This window comes from Solea senegalensis, unplaced genomic scaffold (assembly GCF_019176455.1).
Source record: "Solea senegalensis isolate Sse05_10M unplaced genomic scaffold, IFAPA_SoseM_1 scf7180000014925, whole genome shotgun sequence".
Classification (NCBI taxonomy): domain Eukaryota; kingdom Metazoa; phylum Chordata; class Actinopteri; order Pleuronectiformes; family Soleidae; genus Solea; species Solea senegalensis.
This window is the reverse complement of record NW_025321173.1, coordinates 2,744-24,469: the sequence shown is the minus strand read 5'-3', so window position 1 is coordinate 24,469 and position 21,726 is coordinate 2,744. Positions and strand designations below refer to the sequence as shown.

Here is a 21,726-nt window from a genome sequence, read left to right as displayed (position 1 = left end):
ATGAAATTTGAATACTTATCCACATGCACAATAATCCTTATTAAATGGTGTGATCGGGTTTGTTTTGCAATACCCTGACAAGGCTTTTAGCTCCTTTCCTTCAAAGTCATCAAAAGACTCTTGCCTCTAATGTAAAGAGTTTGATGTGTGACGCTGCTCGTTTAACATTACCTGTCGCTTTTCTACTCATGTTCAAACACCGCCACAGTCGTCACCGCACACACTGGTGTCCATATAATGAGTCAGCTGCCAGGTTTGGAACCAGTCAAACGAATTACTGGGCAGTTACGCGATTCCCAAACACACATACGTTCATGAACTGAAAAGAATCGCTTTTAGAAATGCTCAGAAACACACATGAATGCACATTTTCTTTTACCAATTATATGAAGAGGTCCTCCTGTCCTTGAGGAGGTTCTCCAGTGTCAGACCAGTGCTCGAGGATTAAACATGATGTGGTGAGAAACAGGCACAATATGCTGCCAGCTACGCAGCAACACATGAACCTAACGAGCAGTAACGTTTTTCTTACTAACGTTTGCAGCTTGGATCCTAAACCAGCTGAAGCTAACAGGCTAACCTGAGCACTACATCTGCCTCTCGCGATGGCTGACGTTAACTTTTACGTCTGCGTCGTAATCATGGAGAAATTTATCACATAAGTGAAAACGAAAACTATAATCTGCCGTCGTAATGGAGTCCATTTAGCATGTAAGTGCAGTCTGGCTTGGAGGGCAGCTAAAGCAGCTAGCTGACAGCTAGCTGGATTTGGCGGTTCTCGACCTCTCACTGCAAGCTGTTGTCACATCCGCCGTCCCGGACACGCTCACACAGATCCGCGGCTGTCTGTGTCTCATACGTCGAGCGTAAGTCCCGCTAACTCATCGTCAGTGTGCGCGTAACAAGTCCACAGCAGCTGGGTTTACCTCGAGCCTTCAGCTAACCCAGGTGGTTCCGCTATCATCCTCGCCATCTTTCCCTGCTGAGCGGGTTTGTGGTCGCTGTTGGTTGAAAGCTGGTGGTGGCACCTCCAATTATCTCGAGATTTACGCTCCTACAACGAGACTTCAGATGCAACCACAAAGCAAATCACAGAACTGAAAAAGGAGATACTGCGTTTTAGTAATACTAGATAAATAGCCAATCATCCAAATTCAATAAAGTGTTATGGCTTTCATAATGGTTAATACATCATTTGTAATAATCTATATTATTTTTAGTTCATAAGACCCCAGACAGAAAAAAAACACGACTGTTGTTTGAGTTTCATCCAAGTTAATTTCATTTTGTAATTTATTTTTTTTATCTCATTGCATTATTCTTTATAGGTTATATACATTACTCTTCTTTCATTGAAAACATTGTTAGATCTGTGCCTGAGCACCTGTTGTCAAGAACTTCTTATGGGATGCCAGGTTAAACGAAATCCTACTTCACCAATTTCTAAAGTTTAACTAAAACAGATGGAACCTTAAAAAGAGCTGCCGGACATTTGACCAACTACATATACTATGCCAGCTCTAAATGTGGATGTTTGGGGTCAGTAGTAATTAAAGCCAAATAAAATCATGACACTGGACACAAAAAAATACTTTTTTTACTAAAAGAATAAATTTTATTTCAGCACTGTAAGTCATTTCCCAACCAGTACAAACATGACTGCCATCTTTGTCTCTTTCTGAACCATTCCTCCCCTCCCTCTGTGAGAGCAGACCACCAACAGCCAGACAAATTTAAAAAATAAAAAAAATCAAAATAATAAAGAAAATAAAAACAAAAAGCTTTCTTTTTCTCATCTTTCCACAAACAGTCTGGTGCTTCCATAATGCTAACAATGACAACAAATTATACCAACCATAATTATAACGGCAATAATGATAATATTTCTATGACAATAGTATTATGGATAAAATCTAACCCTTTTTTGCTGCACAGGAAGGTTTGGGTGGTACATTTTGCTGTGGGCGTTGATCGACGAGAAAACAAACACCCCCCTTACGGTGACTGGCCGTAGAGGTGGTTGGGGGGGCTGGTGGTGGGGGGGAGTGGCAGTGTAGAGAGAGAGACAGACAGAATAGGGACCTTTATTCAAACTGGACAAAATGCTGTGAGAAGATCAGAACAGGTACAAAATACAGATGAATCCTTTCCACATTCTGTATGACAGACATTAATACTGTTCAGCTTCTTCAATACTTAATAGTTTGTCTCTATTCTGGGATTGTTGGTTCTCTCACTATTGTCGAACTCTTCAGTGTTGCTCCCATTTTTGCAGGCACAGAGGCAAAGTGCTTTTATCCACTTGACAACTCTTATCTCACCAAGAGGGTGAATTTTCCTTCCGTCACTTTAGCTGAGATTGTTAGTTGACACTGACATCTTTGAAATGTCAAATTTGACAATTATTACTCCAAGCGGCCCAAGTTGATAAATTAAAAATGCATGATTTAGTCCATCCTAAAATTATTAAAAAAAAGATTCAGTTTATGACTAAAACTAAAATGTTCACGTATTGGATTTCTGTTTTTAAAAAGAGACTGGAAACCAATTAAATTTCTATTCATTGATTCACTAGCTAATCAATGCAGCTCTTAACAATGAAAAGCTTTGCGATGTTTAATAAAGGACCATCCAGTCTCAGATTTGTGTAATGAGGAAAATTCAGCCACTTTCAGCAGCCTCCGTGTCCACATACAGAATGAAGAGACTCAGTACAGCTATGTGTGCTCTGTCAATCAGTGCCTAAGGAAGGCAAGTTTGAGAGAGCACAATTTTATTAAAAGAAAACCGCAAAAGAGGGCGCCAAAACCCCAGCGTGACTGAAAGCAAATTTGTCAGTTTGCGTTCCTACTTGTGTATGTCGATCTGACGCGAGTGTGCAGTGGGATAAATTCAGTCAATGAAAAGCTTTCAACTGCGCAAGAGCGAGCAACGAATCCACCCACCATGCCTACAAACAAACAAACCTTTCCCCCGTCTGTCTGTGTCTCCACAACAACCACAGTGTAAAAACACTGTTGTGTCACAGACTTGTATGTGCTGTAATGTCATTTTATGTGTGTATATATATACATATACACTCATCAGAAAACTTGTTACTTGGGGCAAACTGTTGGTTTTGAGCGGGGGTACTACGGGGGATTTATAGGAGGATGCTAGGTGCACTTTGGTTCTCAGGTCTCGGATATTTTGTTGCTGCTTTGTGCAAGGGCGCAGAGCACAGCTTCAACTGTCAATGAGTTGACCGAAAAATCATGATCAGGGATATTATGAGAATCAAACATAGTGCAGACAATGATTTTCAATTCGAAAAAACGGGCAATATTTACTTACGCACAGAATAAATGGTGAAGTGGTCTAAAGATGCCATATAAAATACAGGTAAGGAAAATTGCAATCATTACAGTTCAAATCTCTAGGTTGGCTAAGCGTATTTCAGTACTAACTGAAGCAATGGTAGAAGGATTAGAAGATGTAATAACATTAAAAATAGTAAGAAAAACACATTTGCACAATTGAATAAAACGGTTTTGATTTTTTTTCGGATTTTTTTCCAGACTCTGGCTAGATACATATAGAAACTGATTATCAACGTTAACATAACTTTTACTGTTAGTTGGATTGATTAAGGGGTGGGGCAGCCCAAAGAGAAAAGAGGGGGGAAAATGGCCAATAGTAACTGTCCTATAGGCTAAAAGGAGAGGCAGAGAGGGAGGTGATCAGAGTGAAAGACAACTTAATTACAGGGGTTGGCGGGAGGGGTTCACCTGTGTGTATAACATCTGTATTTGTGTGTAGCTGCGTTGATGAGAGTCAGTGGGTATGGTTGTGTCTGTGTGTGGATTCATCTATGAGAAAGATATGAGGGCAATGGAAACTGAACAGCTTGGGGGGAGGTGGAGGGGAAAGAGAAAGTGACATAGCAGTAGGGCTGGCGTAGGAGGGTGGGATATGTGTGTGTGTGGGGCTAGGTTAGGATAACAAACATAAAAATCACCAATCAAATATCTATCAAACTAAAGCAGACAAAGACAAAGGAGGGACACTACATCATGTTTTTGTTGACTTTTTTTTTCTCCATACTAGCTACTGTGTAACTCAGGGTTTAACATCAATGCGTCTGTGTGCATGTGTATTAACGTGTGTATAGATGGTTGTTTCTGTGCCTACCTGACGACACTGCAAACATGTTTTCTGCTAACATGTTTTTTTTTGTTTAATCCTTTCATGCAAAACATGTGAGTGCGGGACCCTATCTGTCAGTCAAATGTGTTACCAAATGATCTCTGATAAACTGACAACCACTCCACAGGGAACTGCACAAAATTACTTCAGTACAAAAGCAGAGAAAATGTGGCTGGTAACAAATACAACTGAATACATGTCTGTCATAGGTGTGTTTTAATGTATGTGTGAGTGTGTGTGTGTGCATGTGTGTATAATGGTTATCTGGCAAGCGAATCACGAGAGGGCATCGTATAACGGATCACACTCTGCTCGCTGCAGAAAAGCCATCTTCCAGCAATGTACTGTTGCAATACACATATTTGTACTAATGTCAAGTTGAAAGCAGTTAAGTATATGGCTCCTAGTAAATCTAGACTTAGTATTTCGGCCAGTGGAGCTATATTCTCTAGCCTAGTCTTGGTGTGTATTACAGTCCTGTTTTAAGCCTGACGCTGTTTCCTACTCTTAACCTATGAACACCTACTTCACTCGTATGCTTACTCCCTACCCAATAACGGCTAACCTGTCCGAAACTTGTCATTTCATTTGGTGTTGGTGTAAGAGACAGCGGCACAGCCCAGACCTGTGATGAGTGTAGTCCTACACTCAAGGCTGGGTCAACTGTCAGCGTTTCACTGTAATATATGTAGAGTTCATAACAGAGGGGATGTCTGACGCGACTACATTAACATGTATATAGTCAATGTTTTGTTTTTGTTTCCTTCAAAAACGGCATTTCATAAGAGCTTTTTTCCATGTCAATTTTGTGGCACATGATAGAGCACAAGTCATCAACATAGTAAGGAAATAAGGTGCTTCTTGTTGACTTGCCTTTTTCTAATGAGCTCTTTTCAAACTCTCAGTACGTTTAGAGATTACAACGTTCATGGCCAGCATCACTCAGGCAAGGTTTGTCTGTCTACTGCTTTAACATCTGCAGTTGTGCTACCAGTAATTGGTAAAAAAGTACATAACTTGTGTTTCCATTTTCAGATGAAACCTATTGTGGGGGGACACATCTCATCCACTACTAACATAAGTGCTCTAATAAAACAATTCAGTTTCTTATGAGTCTCAGATTGTGAGCGGCAGTCCAGTCTGCCATGAGGCCTCCCTCTCCCGTCATGTGACATGTGATTCAGCCGATGAAGCCTCAGCTTTGGCTGAGGTGCTTCAGGGCAGAGAAGTGCTTCCTGCTGGTTTAAAGTGACACACCAGAGCTCTGCAGGGTCAACAGCTCTTGGTGTTGGGCTTTCATCATGACAGCAGTTGCTCATTCACCACGCGAAGGTGGAGGTACTTTAGAGGCACTGCTGCCACACCCCTTTTTATATATCAGTGGCTGCCTCCGTCAGCAAGCCTTATTAAACTTTGGAAATAACTATTTTTTTTTTAGAAATCTGAAATGATTCCCAGGAATCCTTGACAAATACAGTCAAGAGTTCTTTCAGCTTCATTGCAAAGTTCATGAGTGAATGTGTGAGGCCAGTCTCAACAGAACTGGCAGAGTCAACTGAACCCTCACTATTCATCTCCATCTTTTACTGAGCGGTGATATTCTTTTCTTTTTGGCCTCAACTCCAGAAGGTGCCTCGGAGTTAGTTTTTTTCCATTACTCTATCACCTGGTAGAGGACTGTCCAGTGTGGTTTAACATCTTTTAAAACAAAGTGCTTCTTTGTCTGAAACCACTCCATTCACATTCTGACGTCTCTCAAATAGATCTCTACCTTTAAATGTAGTTCTACATGTCATGATTTACTTAAGTGCGGGGGAAACCCCACACAGACTCTCAATTTAACTGTACAGGGGCTCGTTAAATTTCATTATATTTAAATACAACATTAAGTGCTTCTGTTGGGATTATACAATCAAAGCTTTGGGAGGAAAGGGGCAACGGGGAGGGGGGAATATAATATAATAATGCACTTTTTTTGGAGGAGCAGGGTAAAATCTTGCATACTTCAGGGCTTAAGGTGCATAAATTCATGGGGTTTCTTAGCACAGCTAAGCACAAGGCTATGCTATAGAGGTCAAAGTAAAATAGCACGCTAATACCATGGTGGCGCAGAAGTGCTATAGTGATAAGATAACCAAATCAAATTTGTTTGCTACAAGCAAGTGTGCCAACACTGTTTAGCAGTGCGGGGCATGAGGGTCACTGCACATTAGAATGGTACAAGACAAACCTCACGCCAGATGGCTATGGCAACAAACCGCATCAACACGCAACTACCGATGGCAACCGGGCCTAGACGCTGTAACCATGGAAACCGCATCCAATTTGTCACCGTAACCGCAAGCTTAAAACCTGTGTGCAGAGATTCCAATAACAGGACCTTTAGAACATAAAATAAGAATCTTTAACTGTACAGATAACCATACTTAAGAGGGGCCTTGTTTAAAATGGTGGGTCATGGGGGGGTGGGGCTTCAAGCTTATTTTTACTTTGAGTGCGGGAAAGAGGCATTTAGGATTTTTTTCAAGGGGTAGGGCGCTTACAGACCAATGGATAAAACCTCTCTTCGTAGAACAATGTAAAACCACATGAGAAACTTAAAAGGGAGTGACGGCTAACTGCTTCAGCTGTTCACATGGAGCAGGAGAGAGGAGGAGGAGCCTCGCTTCATCTCCTGCTCCATGTGAGGACATGCACAGCTAGCATGTGGGGCTACAAAAACAGGGAAAGGCAGTCAAACACAGATAACTCTCAGTACATCCCGGGAAGGATGCCATTACTCCTCCTTCTGTAGCGCTCCATCTGACGGGCAGTCGTCAAGGCAACAGGGGGCCTCCACTTCCACCCCCTCTGATTGGTTGTCTCTGCTGGCTAAGGCACACGGGATTGGCTGGGCCAGGGGGGCCAGCTCCAAGGACTGGCCAATGGCGGAGGTCGCTGAGCTGCCGTTCAGCTGCTGAGTTGAAAGCTCTGATGTGGAGTCCGCCTCCTCTGAAGACTTTGGGGGACTGCTGCTGACTGGAGGGGGTGACGTCTGGAGGAGGACAGTCAAGTGTTTTTTTTTGTTTGTTTTAACAGAGCAGCAGGAGGCATAAGAAAGAGTAGCAAAGTCTTGTGATAGACTAGGTATTACAGTTAGGAAGTTCATTTCACAAAACAAAGTACAGGTGAACAGAGCTTTGTTGCTGTATGGGTCATACCTGTGTTCTGTTGGTAGGCGTCTTTTTCCCTCCCTTTAATTTTGCTGGGATCTCTTTACCTCTCCTGTGATGACGAAATTGACAGACATTTAAAAAAAGTGATTCATCTATCTATCTATCCATCCATCCTCTACCTCTTTATCCACCACAAGTTTTTAAAGGGTATATTAGGGTCCTTGTATAGTACAGACTAAGATAGCATTTTTCTTTTTACTCTACTGCAACTTAATTTTACTTACCTTAGAATATATTGAAAGATATTGTGGCAAGAACATTGTTTGGAAGACTAAAAGATCGAGACATAACTCACCCTTTACCAGCTCCTACTGACACCACTTGCATGTTGAACCCCCCTCTCCCGCGGATTGGTTTGTTCCCAGCCCACTGGCCAACCACCATGCCAGCTATCTCCAATTTTCCTCCCTGAGGGGGGATGGACTGAATGCCTGATGAGCAAAAATAAAACCATTAACATTAGAGGCTTTTCTTAGAGTAGGATAAGTCGCAAGTGAAATATTACAGCGATCACCCACTACTAAACAAGATCATCCACTGTGTTGTGTCCACAGTATGTAAAACATATGTATATTTTAACTGCTGCATACTAAGTGAAGTCATAAATAAACTTGATATTAAACATTTTGCCTTTTTTCTGCAGTGTTTCTTGTAGGACAAGAGTATAAAGTAAACTCTAAACACCCACATGCAGTGTTCAGTATGCACATTTTTCCAGTGTGAACAAAATAATTAGTATGAAAGAGAGACACAGCTTATGTCTATGTTGAGATGTCACTGTGTAAAACAAAAGGAAATATCTGTGTACCTGGGAAGGCTCTGGGTCTGTGCTGGGCATGGTGATGTGGATGGTGAGGGTGATGATGTGGGGGCATGCCACCCATGGGGCGAGGTGGGTATAGAGGAGGCATGGGGTAGAAAGGAGGAACCATGGCAGGGGGTAAGAAGGCGGGAGGTGGAAGAGGAGGAGGAGGGGGAGGAGGACGAGACAGATTGATTCCTTCAAGGATCGCCTGACGCATCTTCTCAACCTTAGACACCAGCTCCTCCTGTAGAGAGGACACAACTGTTACTGAGGCATGAACACAAAACACAGCCTACTGCTGTCTGACATCACTGATGAGATCAAAATTATTTTATACACACCCAAAAATGACTGTGTAAGTGCATTTTAACCAACACACTTAAAGACCAGGTGTTATCAGCCGCCTATTTCAGGCTTATTTACATTTAAGTACTGGCTGACTTTTGGCTGAAGCATTTTATATTTTTGTCCATCTCTCCATCTATGCATCCATTCACACCCACAGGTCCGTACCTGTCCCTCACACATGTCAAGCAGGGCAGACCGGTCACGGGAGGCCCGTGCCAGTTTGCTCTGGAACAGTTTTCCGTCAAAGAATCCCCAGGGACAACAGTGTTCCCATGGCAACGGTTGGCCACAAACATCATTGATGAACAGTGCTGTGTCAACACCAGCCATAAAGAGAGCAGCTAGCTGCACGCCACGGGCATCCACCTTCTCCACCTGACAGTCAACAGAGAAAAAGAAAAACAGCAGCAACTTTAAAACTGCACAGCACAGCACACACAAAGAGGAGAAAAGTAGAAAGACAGAGGTTGTGAATCATGAGTTTGCGAACATATGGTATGTGGGCACAAACATCACACTGTCTCAAAGGAGGATCACATGAGAATCTGGTATGGCACAACAACATCATTTAAAATGACTCATTAAGCAATGTAGTATGATATAAGAATATTCAGCAGACTGACACAAAAGAAAAAAACACAAGTGGGATGGCCTGTAGACACAAACCCTGATCCATCAATGATTACTAGGTAACAATATCTCAGAGACAGTTACAGAAGCTGAAGAGCTTTTTTTCATTCCAACCATACTGAATAAAAACTTAAACAGAAACACCTGGATTAAGAGAGGAGCTGTTTATCACCTTGAGCTCCTGTAGCTGGTCGGGTTCATAGAGCTGGCTGGAAACTGCTTGGGCCAGGAAGGCATCCAATTCATGTCTCTGGAGGATCCTACCTCCAGGCCACTGCATCATATACCTGAGAACACAGCCAATTTGTATAGTATAGTCACACAATAGCTTGGTGAATGAAGTCAAATATGTTACCATTCATTATGTGACAGCAGACCAAGGCTATGCTGTGAAACCCAAAAACAAGTAAGCAGAAAATGTTTCAGTAAAAGAATATGTGCTTATTAAGATGATCAATTTGCTTCTTTATACAACAAAAAAAAGCACTGTGTGAGAAAAAAACTCTTTACTGTTGGGCCAGCAAATATGTACAACCCCGTCATACCTGAGCACGCAGCACATGAGCAGCAGATGCTGTGGAACCTGTGCTGGGTTGAGAAGAGCTGGGCAGTCGGAGCGAAGGCAGGCCAGGAAGGCCCTGGTTCTCCTGGAGCGGTCCTCACTGGCACGACCCAACCACAGTCGTCGCAGGTTAGGGCAGGTCCACTCCCTAAAACACAGGGCCGGAACCAGCTCTGGAGTCAGGGCAGACTTTGCCTTACCACTGCTCCACTCTTTGACAATCACAGGAGGAACTATAACACAAAGGCAAGAGATGCAACAGAATAAAAATTATAAATGTCCTAGAGACAGTGATGTTTCTGTGACACAGTACTGATTCATTGTTGAATTATTCATGCAGTTGATACAGGCTACTCCAAGGGGTTTCTAGGTGAAATTTTAAGATATGTAAACCCTTTTAAATCTCACTTACAATAAAATGTGCAGCCAATGTCCTGGCCTTATTGGCACGAATTAATAATAATGGGAAAATCAGCCACGTAGCTTGGTAAGCTAGGCCAACAGATAGAGACTCTGATGAATGATGTGGCTACGTAGCAGACATGGCCTCTGTAAATGGACTGAGCATCACTGAAATCTGCTGCCAATTAAATCGACACATGCCAATCATGCTGAGCGACACAAAGCTAACAGTATTACAGTGCTTCTCAAGCAACCTCCACTGTCCTGGGCATGACACTGGGTGGGCACATAAGCAATAGTGACATAACACCAACAGTGCTGTCACAAATCCAAGCCACACCAGTCAAGCTCAACATTAGACACATTAGAAGGGACACAAAATATGAAACTTTTCAGGAACCTGATTTTGACACTACCAAATTTCATATTTAAACGTTTAAGGCCCCACAAATACCCTGTGATGAACAACAGTAAGATTATCAATTGGTTCCAGTTATAAGACCTCCTGTATTGATCTGTAATATAAAATGGATGTTTAGTTCCCATGGCTGAAGTTAATCTCAGACAATTTCACACAAGGAAACATAATGGACATGTTTTACACATTTTTCTGACAATATAGTACTGCACAATATGGTTTCCTGCACGTCATTCAAAACAACTTGGGCTAGGTGTGGATATCAGGGATGACATAGTAGTGTGGCCACAATACTAACAGACAACTAACTAGGAAACACCACAAGCTCAATCTCGCTATACAGGTGCAGACAGTTTATGAATGAGCTACAGCCTTGAGGCCTTGGTGCATGCCTGTGAACACAATTTTGCTGCTGGTACAGAAAGAATAGATTGATGCACCTTCAGAGATTCTTGCCAACTATAATCACTTCCCTCGGAGAAATGTTCCCCGACTTTAGCTGCAGTGACGTTGGTAAATTCCAGTCTCAAGTGTGGAAGCAGAGTACAGTTTCAGCCTTCAGAACAACATTAAGAAGCCATGAGAAGACGCCTACTCAGAGAACCTAATCACAATTGCCTCTGCAGCAGTCTCTCTCTTGATGTGTTTGATTACACTGAAGTGAGCACCAAGTTTAAGTTCTTGCAGAGCAAGAGGAAGGTTTGAATAGATTAGGACGACATTTTTACAACCCTGTCTTATGAAAATGACGGACAGCTAAAAAGTCTAACGCAACAGCTAGTATAGTAGTTTCTTATTGTTCATAAGCATTTATGCAAGTATGAATGTATATGAAAAATGACAAAAAGGCAACCTTTAAAACTGAGATGAGAGAAGCATCTTTTTGGCCATGATTAAAATTGTTGATCAGAGATGCGAGGTGCCAAGCTCCAAGCAGTTCCCTGAAGTGGAAATGCCCAAATTGTATGCCCAGGTCTGGGACCAAGCGGAGAAGGTAAAAGTGCACACATGTACATACAAGAATATATCGCAACACATACCACCCAGCTCTTGATACTGGAGCGTTTACAATAACATTCTCTACAAACACTGATAAACAGCAATGCCAGTGGACTTTGGTCATTGAAATTTTTATAAGCATGGTGGCATCACGGTCTAAGAATAAAGATGATACATTGTACATACACTCCCATTATTGATTGGAATGGTACAAGTACAGTTAACAATGATCACTCGGACTCCAACATTGTGCCCATATATCTACTCTGCTCAGTCATAGGACATACCTTCCAGGGGAGCCCTCTTTCGTAAGGCTAGCCTCTCCAGGCGGCGATGTGTTTCAGCCAGACTGAAGAGGACACCGTAGGCATATTGTCTGGCAGCACGGAACAGCAGCGAGGCAGGAGGCAGCTCTGAATTACACTCATCCTCTATACACACTGGCATCTTCATCTCACCCTGGGGGGGGGGGGGCCGGGGCCAGGGCCAAGAGGAGTTTAAGATTTATGTCGTTTTTTATGTTGATTTTCTATCTCGGTCACAGTTTTTATGACCCTTGTTTTGTGAACGATGACGGGGGGAGGCTTGCAAAGATACCATGTTCCATCAAAGTTGTAGTAATCCTAGAATTTTTTTTGAAAGCTTGTATCCAGTCTACCTTGGTCAATATGTGGTAAATCTGGGGGTACATCAGTCCTCTTCTGTGTCTGTGTTCGGCTACGCGAAGAACCTCAGCACTGACCTAAAAATACGAGCAAAAAGACAGGAAACATGGTCAGAACCTGCAGCTGTGATGTGGCCAACTATACTGTCAGTTTTAGATCTCTCACCTGAGGCAGAGGGGGTGTGGTTATGTCCATGTGACTCCGCGTCGCCATAGACAGCAGTGACGGAATGTTTGACCCGCTGCCGTTACCTTGGGTACCCTCTCCAGAGGCTGAACCACCCCTTCCAGCAGGATCCTCCCACCGAGAGGGCTTGTCCGTCAAATGGCTGAAAGAAGAGTTAAAGGGAGAGTTTAATTATGTTGCCTGGCATCTGTTTCAGTGCGAGACAGAAAAGATGACTGACCCAGAGACTGTCCAACCAATTTGTAGCATTTCCTTATGAAAAAGCTGAAAACGTGTCCAAATAGCTTTAGCGTATACTGTCTAACCTTCATGTCTACTAATGCAGTTTCTGCATAAAAAGCTTTTCCTCAAAAGCATTTTTTGCAAATGGGTCAAACCTTTTGTCATAGCGGTTAGGTAAAAATAAATGCTATGGCAGCATGATTAAAATTCTCCCAGAAATGTAAACTTAATGAGTCCAAGGTGTCCCAGTTCTGACTTTTACATCCCACATTGGAAAACCCAAGGGTCAACAAAACACACCTGAGCAAAACTGAAATCATGGGTATCCCCTACAGACAATTTGCTCTGGTGCTTTTCCATCTCTTCAGGGAGCTAATCCTTAAAACTGTCAGCTGTATCTGGGCTACTTCACACAGTAAGCTTGTTGACAAAATAAAATTAGTAGTGATGGTGCAGTGCAGTGCATTGTGGGAAATGTTGATTTTGCAGACATTTTTCAGCAGAAAAAGTAGACATACTCCATTATTTTTGTGCAAGACTTCCAGTTGCTTCTAGAAAAACAGGTGTCATGTGTGCAGTCAGGAGTTGCTACAACAGCTGGTTTAAGCAAAAGGCTTTAATGGAACCAGAAGTGTTTTGATCATCGGCGGAAACAAGGCGAGAATGAGGGTGTAAAGAGCCATACAAAATTGTTTCTTTCTCCAGGAACCACACTGTTACTGAAAACCACCAAGGCATCCCTATGCATGTTTGCTTCAATTATTTGAAGCAAATATAAGCCTATAAAAGATCAGCAGCCAGTAATTATGATTATGAGTTGGTGTCCCAAGCAACAGCTGACATAGTTGTGAAATTAAAACAGGTTAATATTGCCTTCTTTTATTCAATTCAACCATCCAGCCAGAACAAGTGCACTAAACAATTAAACATATCCTAATACATTATATGTGGCCACTTCATCAGGTTGTCCACTCACACTGGGACCATGGAGGATGAATCTTGAAGAATTGAGGAATAAGAATGAAAAACTGTGATGAAGAACTGCAGATAGAATACTTTGAACTGTGATTAAGAACTTAGAACTGTGGAGAGCAGCCAGGGCGAGACCATTACAGCCTTTTCTGTAGCTAGCAGTATCCGTTGGAACTGTGGAACTGCTTAGCAGCAGTGCATGAAAAGTATTTTCATTAACTAATAATAAATATTATAATAATATTATTATCAACAGGCACCAACATCTGTCTATATTTTGTTGTTTGAGTCCACATATGATAAAGTGATGTAATGATGGCAAAGTTCTTACTGCGTTGCTGTCATTGGGTTCATCTCCATCTGATGACGAGGGGGGAGAGACCAGACTGACCCGGGTGTGATGATTGGGTAACCGACTACCCCCTGTGTGGAATCATATGGAGCTGACCAGTCTGTGAAGCCCCATCTTGCCCGTCAGCGTGTCATTGCAGTCTTGAGATGGTGGCGGGGGATTCTGGAACAGAGGGGCAGGGCCAGGTCCATATGGAGCATTTTGATAGGGTGGTTTTAACCCTGGAACCTGGGGGGGAGGGAACTGTGGTTGGACCAGAGAGTGGATGGACAAGAAAGGAAATGGGTTGAAAAGTAAGGAACACAGTGTAGAAATAAAAGGAGATAGAGGGATCTGGGATAGAAAGGGCTGTGTACTCCTACCTCCGCCAGTTTTTCCTTTGAACAAGCACATGCCCCAAAGGAGTCAGAAGAGCAAAAAAAACATAATCCACTCTTGTGGATTCATGTAGAGCAGAGAACATTTAAGAGAATGAAATAATCTACCTGATTCTTTCCAGGCGGCATCCCCATGTGGCCGGGTGGTCCCCCAAATGGATTGGGTCCAAACCCAGGTACTGCGCACAGAAACAAAAAAAAAATCATGAATATAAATGATCACTTTCATTGTTGTTGTATCCAGATTCAGTTAGACAAATGATTGTTGTATCTAAGCAGTTTACTAACAGATGAAGGAGGAGGGGCCCATGCTGGGTGAACGTGGTTTGGGGGCAGCGGAAAAATATTCCACAGCTTTCTTGAACCGCTCCACCTTGTCCTCCATACGAGACTGTAAAATACAAAATGCGATGGGATTATTTGAACAGTGAAAATGTTCCTAAGCAACTGAGGCCTTGTAGAAATCTGCAGATTTATTTCCCTTCAGATCAAAGCAAGCAGTTTAGAAGAGAGCCTTGTTTGCCATTGTTGTTCATTTGTTTTCTCTGCCTGACCTCAACTTAACACAGGTCTGAGGAATCTCAACATAAAAGTGAAAGACTGAACCACAGGCACCACTGACAACTGCAAGATTAACAGAGTTTAATTTCAACTATCAGATTAGTTTTAGATCTGCTTCCAAGGTAGGAATATGGATGCATTTGTTAAAAGGAAAGTGCTGGTGATGTTAAAGTTATGTTGCATAACTTTTACACAAACAATTGCCAAAGCACTTTACACAGTAATCCAGTGTAACAGCTCCACATGACTTGACTGTGTATCTCAGTTGCCAGTGTTTAGATGCCCAGCAAAACAGCCATTCACTGCACACACAGAGACAGAGGGATGAGTAACATTGCAGCCGTAAAGCTGCTAACAGATATGACTGAAAAAAGTTTTTGGAACTGCTCAAGAAAGCCATTTGTTCAGCAGTTTGACTGAATGAACTCCTTTTGCCCCTATCTGACTAGCACTGTCACTGCCCGCACAAATGCTCCCTTAGTAAGGTCTGATAGTATTTCTTGAGAGGACCCAGGTGAAAAACGCAGCATACAAATGTTTATTTTTTTCTGTTTACAAACCCACCATCAACTCCAACCAAACCTGGGGCGATGGAGCTTTTTCCATACATGCCTCCTCCCTCTTTAACTCCCTCCCTATCTGTACTGAACTATCAACTTGGAAGTTCTTTATACACCTGAGAATGGATCTCTCATGATCATTCAAGTACACTGTGCACATACATGAGCTGGTGTAAACAGGATGCAATTTCATTACATGCATTGGTTAGAGATAAAGATAAAATCAGACATTATGTTTCTTAATGGAACTGTTACTGACAGTAATGGTGTCGGCTCTAATCGGTTTGGCATCAGGCACGCGGTTATCCATTACTATAGTACCTCGAAAACTGCTGTGAGGTCGTTTTATACACGACACAAAAACACAGACTAGTGACGAGCAAAGCAGTTGTTTTCGGTGTACTGAATCATTACAATCACATACATGATTGTAATGAAGATTGCATGACCAGAGCACAGACTCCATCTGACAGTCACTGAACTGAAATACAACTGAACGGGTTGTGATTTGGCTCACTAACACTGGCTTACAGCAGTGCTGTCACAACAGACTCCTCAATATTGAGGTTTTAGAAATGTCCTTGCTAAATGTTGGGGATTAACGCATGTTTCAGGATTTTAAAGACTTTTTAGCTGATCTAAGCTTTCTTCGGTTTGATTCCTGTGTCAGACGTCACAATCATGACTCTTCCAGTAACAACACGCTCTGCCAATCAGTGGCCAGCAGTCTGTTGACGTCAAATTTTTGTTTTGGCTCAGCTAGCTTTAAAGCATTAAAAAAAATAAGTAGAGTCGAGCTGTGCTGGAACTGTGTAGTGGAAAAGGGCCATAAAGTTACACCTTTACACAACACTAAAAACCAACCACATTAATTAAAATAAAAATAACAAGTAAAAATCTAAATAATCTTTTCACAAAGATGCTCTTTGGTTGTATTCAACACTATGGTGCCCTCTCCTGATAAATTGCAACAAGTTAATCCAGTTAAGAGTATAGATTTATCATAGGTGTGGTAGAAGTCTATGGTTTAACACTGATGGGTGAGGAAGAACAGATGCCGACTCAAGTTTTGTGTCAACAGCAACCAATGACCTACTTAACCATCAACAAGTTGATGTTATGTAAGGTCAAACACAGGTAGAACGTGGGGATGAAACACCTCCAAGTCCACAGTTTAGTTCTCACCTTTTTTTTAACGCAGACATTTCTGTGATACATATTTGAGTTTCAGGGTTGGCAATCAAATCAAACTTGTCTTTTTTTTAACCACTGCTTGAAAACTCTAAATCGTGAAACTAATGAAGTGAAAAAAAGTACAGTTGTTACCAAACTTTCACAACAGAAACAATTTTGAGAATTAAATGCTTTAATGTGGCTTTGCCATTTTATTGTCCTTACTATAATAAAAGATTGTGGACGTCTGTATATATTATATTTTAACTCGTGCTAATTCAACCTAAAATAGATGAAAATAACAAAAAGACTCTGACCAACCTGTGACTGTTTGAAAACATCTCTGGCAATGGCGTCGAGGTTTCCCAGGTCTTTGATGGAGGAGACGTACTCAGAGACAGCCTTGATCACCACCTCACAGGGCGGGAGCACCAACTGATGAGCTCGCACCTGTGACAACAAACAGCACAAATGTTTGAATTTACTTAATTACCGTAAATTTCGGCCTATTGAGCGCACCTGACTAGAAGCCGCACCAGCTAAATTTTAAAAGAAAATAAATTTTGTACATATATAGGCCGCACTTGAATATAAGCCGCAGGTTTTCATGTAGTAACCAGTAGCAGTGCCAGGATTCAATCTCTTATCAAAGGAGTTTGTTAATGAATGCATCAACTTTATGAATGGCGAGTGAGTGCACGTGACGCGTCCGTGATTGCGAGTGGGCCACAGACAAAAGTGGGCCCACCTGTAACGCTGCGTATGGTTGTAACATGAGATATTTACATAGAAAGACGCTACAGGGAAGTTTTTCGTTGTTGTTTTTTATTAAAAAAGTATATTTCTAAAAGTATAAAATACCTTGAGAGAAGCTAGTGGGTGTTCTGGTCCCAGCAGACTCCAGTGGAAGGCAGCCAGGTCCTCATCAGGCAGAATATGATTTCCTGCATGAGAGAAATATTCTTTTATGTTTGCTGCGTCAATAAATAAATGAGTCTCTGCATATCAGATAATGGGATTTATGTAGAAATGTATGTATGCTGAGGTACGTGTGTATGCATTGCTTCTTACCAAGCAGAGCAGCAAAGCAGGGTAGATGCTGTGTCTTTAGCCCGAGCTGCCTGGCGGCTTCAGACAGCAGATATTGGTGTGTGGTCAAGTTCTTGCCATTCCAGCTCAGTTTGAGCGCGTGTGAGGAGAAGTAGGCGGGTACGTTGCAGAGGGCAAACTCAGAATCCTGAGCAATCAGACCAGCAAAACCATAGTCTCTGTAAAGAGACAGCACTTCCTGGTGGTGGTCCTCCAATGTCTGTACAACCTGTAGATGCAGAAAAGGCCCAGTTGTGTCATTAAAACAAATCTGGAAGGAATTTTCATTGATGCTGACATTCTTTTGACTGCATCACTTACAACTTGGAAGAAGGAAATCATGTCTCAAGATTTGTTACTATTAATAGTTTATTACTATTTCAGTCAAAACTTTATCAAGTCTCAACTTCTAAAATGAAAGGAACTTTGTGTCTTATTTAATTGAAAACTGAATATTTGATTTTAGAAGATGACATATAAGCCATTTTAAGATGCCTCAACTAAGAGAGCAATTAAAATAGTCGTGAACAAGCAGCAGCTGTTGAAATAACAACCCAAGCGGGGTGATGGAAATTCACGTAAATATTACTTATTTTATCATGAAGGAGGTCCGAGGCTGCCAGTCAAGCTGACATGTGACCGACACTTCGTGTCTTGGATACCAACAAAATAATTTAGCTCTGTAATAGCCCAGACAATGTATAACCATTTTATATAACCTTTCCGGTAGAGACCAGGTTCCTGGTGCTGTAGAGAGACTGCTTCTTACAATACAGATTTAAAAATGTGTGTTTTTAAAAAAAACTAAAAAAACAGTACATGTGGAATCTGTGAGTAATGATGCTGTACAGCACAGGCAGCATCACAGTGTGCTGTACAGTAATGTTGGTGTGATTTTGCTTTTAAAGGTAACCTCTTGGTGTAAATGACAGCATACTGGTCTTTTTAAAAAAATAAAATACTAGCATGCATGCTGATGGGAACACAAATCAATGTTAGGCTGATGAAAAGGCTTAAAATATGCTGCATTCAAGCAGACAAGAACATAAAAAGCCAACTTTGCCTTCACAAAAACATCACTTGAAGTTCTCCATCATCACAAATGTCTGCTTTATTTCACTTAATTATACTACATTTAGGGAAAAAAACAATCTGTGCACCTCGCTGTAGTTTGATACAGCAAATCTGGTCTTGTCAATTATCATGTGCACAAAAAATTTGAAAGTCAATAATGTGTTTAACTAAATATGTATGGAAATGTATCAAGGGAACTATGAACAGTAGGTATCCACCCTGCAGTTGTTCAACAATGTATGAAAGGTTCATTGGGTTTATGTTATGTCATACATAGGCCACACTAGGTCACGTTAAACAATGAGTTCCTACGCGCTATTAAATAAGGGTGCAAAAGAATGGTTAGCCAGCAGGTGTCAATTCACAGAGAAAGCACTAAGCGAGCACAAACCTCACCACAATGAGAAAATACTACCAAATATATAAATATATTTTGAATATAAATTTTATCAAAATCAGTTCAGTTATGCTGCTCACAGGCAATCAAACTCCCAACAATACACAGTAAAAACGGTTGCACAGAATTCACCTCTCCTCTGATAAAACCAACCAAAATAAACCCATGATAGCGGAGCAAGGCGGCTACAAGCGTCAGCTACACAGATAAATGCTTTACTGGTTAGAGTGTTTAACCCATTGGGCCTGTCTTCGTGTTAAGTATTAAATAACATCCCAGATTGAGTCATTTTGGTGGTGAGGACAAGCAGCTGCACTTGTTCACCAAATGAAAGCAGTGATTCAAGTTAATAAACGGGCGTGCTGCTTCTGTTGCAAAAAGGGGGCAACTGTTGCAAATGTACGACACGTAGCGACCACAGTATAACAACTTCACACAGCCATGATCACTTTGCTCACCCGCACTCGGAAGCGGAACATGGCGAGGCGGACGCAGTGACTGAGGCAAGCCGGGGGCAGGAACCATGCTCGGGGAGGCGGGGTGGCCTTGCTGCCGACGTGGTTGACTATCAGCTGCGCCGTCTGTCGCTGGCCCTGAGCTCGCCGCGCCCACTCTGGCCAGCGCTCCTTTCCCAATGTGCCGTTGAAAACCACGACCAGCTCCAGGCCACCCTGATACAGGCAGGCCTGTGACAGGGCGGCCAGGTAACCAAGCATGGCGTTCCACTCGCCCCCGCACACCCAGTCCGTCTGATAACCGCCGTAGAGGCGCTGCAGGCCGGAGTCAGCATCGATGAGGATCCTGGCTGGCGGGGGCGGGGGAGGCATGGGCCCGGGGTGATGTGGGTGGTGGTGTGGATGGTGGTGATGAGGGGGCTGACGGGCCGCGGTACGGGCGAGCTTCAGAAGGTCCACCGGGACAGTGGCCCCGGGACACCGCTTCTCTAAATACTCTTGAAAACCCTGCACTCCCATGACGGTGTTGTTGAGCCGGTGCGTCTGGCCGGGAGCGGGCTCTGAATACGTTCTGTACGCCGTGTTTGTAATGTGATGTGGGGCGAGACTGCAGCTAGCTGTGCACTTACGGCAAGCTAACTGGTCTCGGTGTAGACTAACTGTACTTTAGTTAACCCTGCTGAACTACTTATCCGCCTCTCAAACTGCTGAAATGAGTCGCCGCGCACTGATGTGCAACCCTGTCAGCTAACGACGCGTGTTCTCGGATAATTAAGAAAAAAGCCAATTTATTTAGTTTTGGTCGTGGCTGCTCTGCTTAGTGTCCATCCCTGTGGATTTTTGGTGAGATGCCAACAAGGCCAGTGCAGCTAACTACAGCCAAAAAAAAGTTCAACAGATTTCCTGCTCCCATAATTTGGATTTAACATAACTAGCTTCCGAAATGTAATTGACAACAGGTCGCGGGAATGCAGCTGTTTGGTGGATACTACTGTAAAATGTCAGCAAAATAATGATCCCGCTGGTTTGTGCACATGGAACTGTATCGATACTGCGCATTAGTTAGCAACCCACAGGCTGGATGGCCACTTTGCCGACATGATGTTAAACCAAGCAGCTTCTTAAGTAGTTGTAGATTAAATATGTGCAAATTTATTCCGCATTTACACCTCGGGCTAAATGTCAGCAAGCACGCTGTTGTAGCTCAATGGCTCGTCGGCGACAGACTGTATTTAAAAAAAACGAACTAACTAGCTAGCTGTGTGCCTGACTGACTGACTGACGAGCTCTGCTGATATTTGCTAACGGTGTGGCTAGCCGTTAGCTGCTGGCAGGGTCCCCGACGTGATTTTGACGCGTCAACTCCCGAAGACAAGTCCGGGGTGGACACGACGCGGAATGAGATGGATGTTTGAAGAAATAAAATAAAAGTAACTAAAAGAAAATAAAAATAAAAGCCCGATGGTGCCTCCCTCGCTTTCGTCCACACTCACGGCTTCATGTTGTAGAGGGGAACATTACTTCCAAGCGACATCAGCCATCTTGCGACTTCCTCGCGGCCCAGTGGAGTGGGAGGGAAGGTGGAGGGAGTGGAGGAAAGAGGAGGCACCGCCGCAGAGGACGCTGGGAAATGTAGTCTCGTAACGCGATCACGTCCAACTTGTTGGCGCTGTCGTCACAAGAAAAATAAACTACAACTCCCAGCAGAGGGGTGACAATGGCTGAATGAGGATGAAAAACTGGAGAGTAGAATTTCTCTACAAGTGTTTGAAATAGAAACGCTGATATGTGTCACTGTATTTAAACGCCTAACGTGTAAAACAACACGCACATGAATAAAGAAAACATACAAATGACGAACATTGAATGAATACATGTTTAAGAACTGTTGCTGTTTGGTGAATGAAAGATGACTGAGTGATGTTAGTCCAGAGTGGTGTAACAGGTAGAATGGTTTATGATGTATCTTTGTCGCCTCCTGGTGGTCGCGTTGAGCTCTGAAGAAACTCGGCCGGAGATTGTCTGAATTTGTTAATGGTATAATCACTCTTTGATGCACAACATGTACATATATATATA

General features: G+C 42.6%; 1 protein-coding gene across 1 annotated transcript; it reads right to left on the bottom strand.

The window, feature by feature from the left end:
• Positions 1–1,589: 1,589 nt before the first annotated feature.
• LOC122761723 (constitutive coactivator of PPAR-gamma-like protein 2) lies at positions 1,590–21,231 on the bottom strand. Its single transcript, XM_044016969.1, is given in 19 exon segments — positions 1,590–7,219; positions 7,386–7,449; positions 7,696–7,831; positions 8,209–8,449; positions 8,719–8,928; positions 9,356–9,470; positions 9,729–9,978; positions 11,852–12,023; positions 12,223–12,306; positions 12,395–12,559; positions 13,941–14,035; positions 14,038–14,071; positions 14,073–14,204; positions 14,447–14,517; positions 14,627–14,729; positions 16,954–17,082; positions 17,494–17,576; positions 17,704–17,950; positions 19,651–21,231. Coding segments are annotated over 19 exon segments (3,105 nt in total). The 5' UTR covers positions 20,167–21,231; the 3' UTR covers positions 1,590–6,961.
• Between the last annotated feature and the right edge of the window lie 495 nt (positions 21,232–21,726).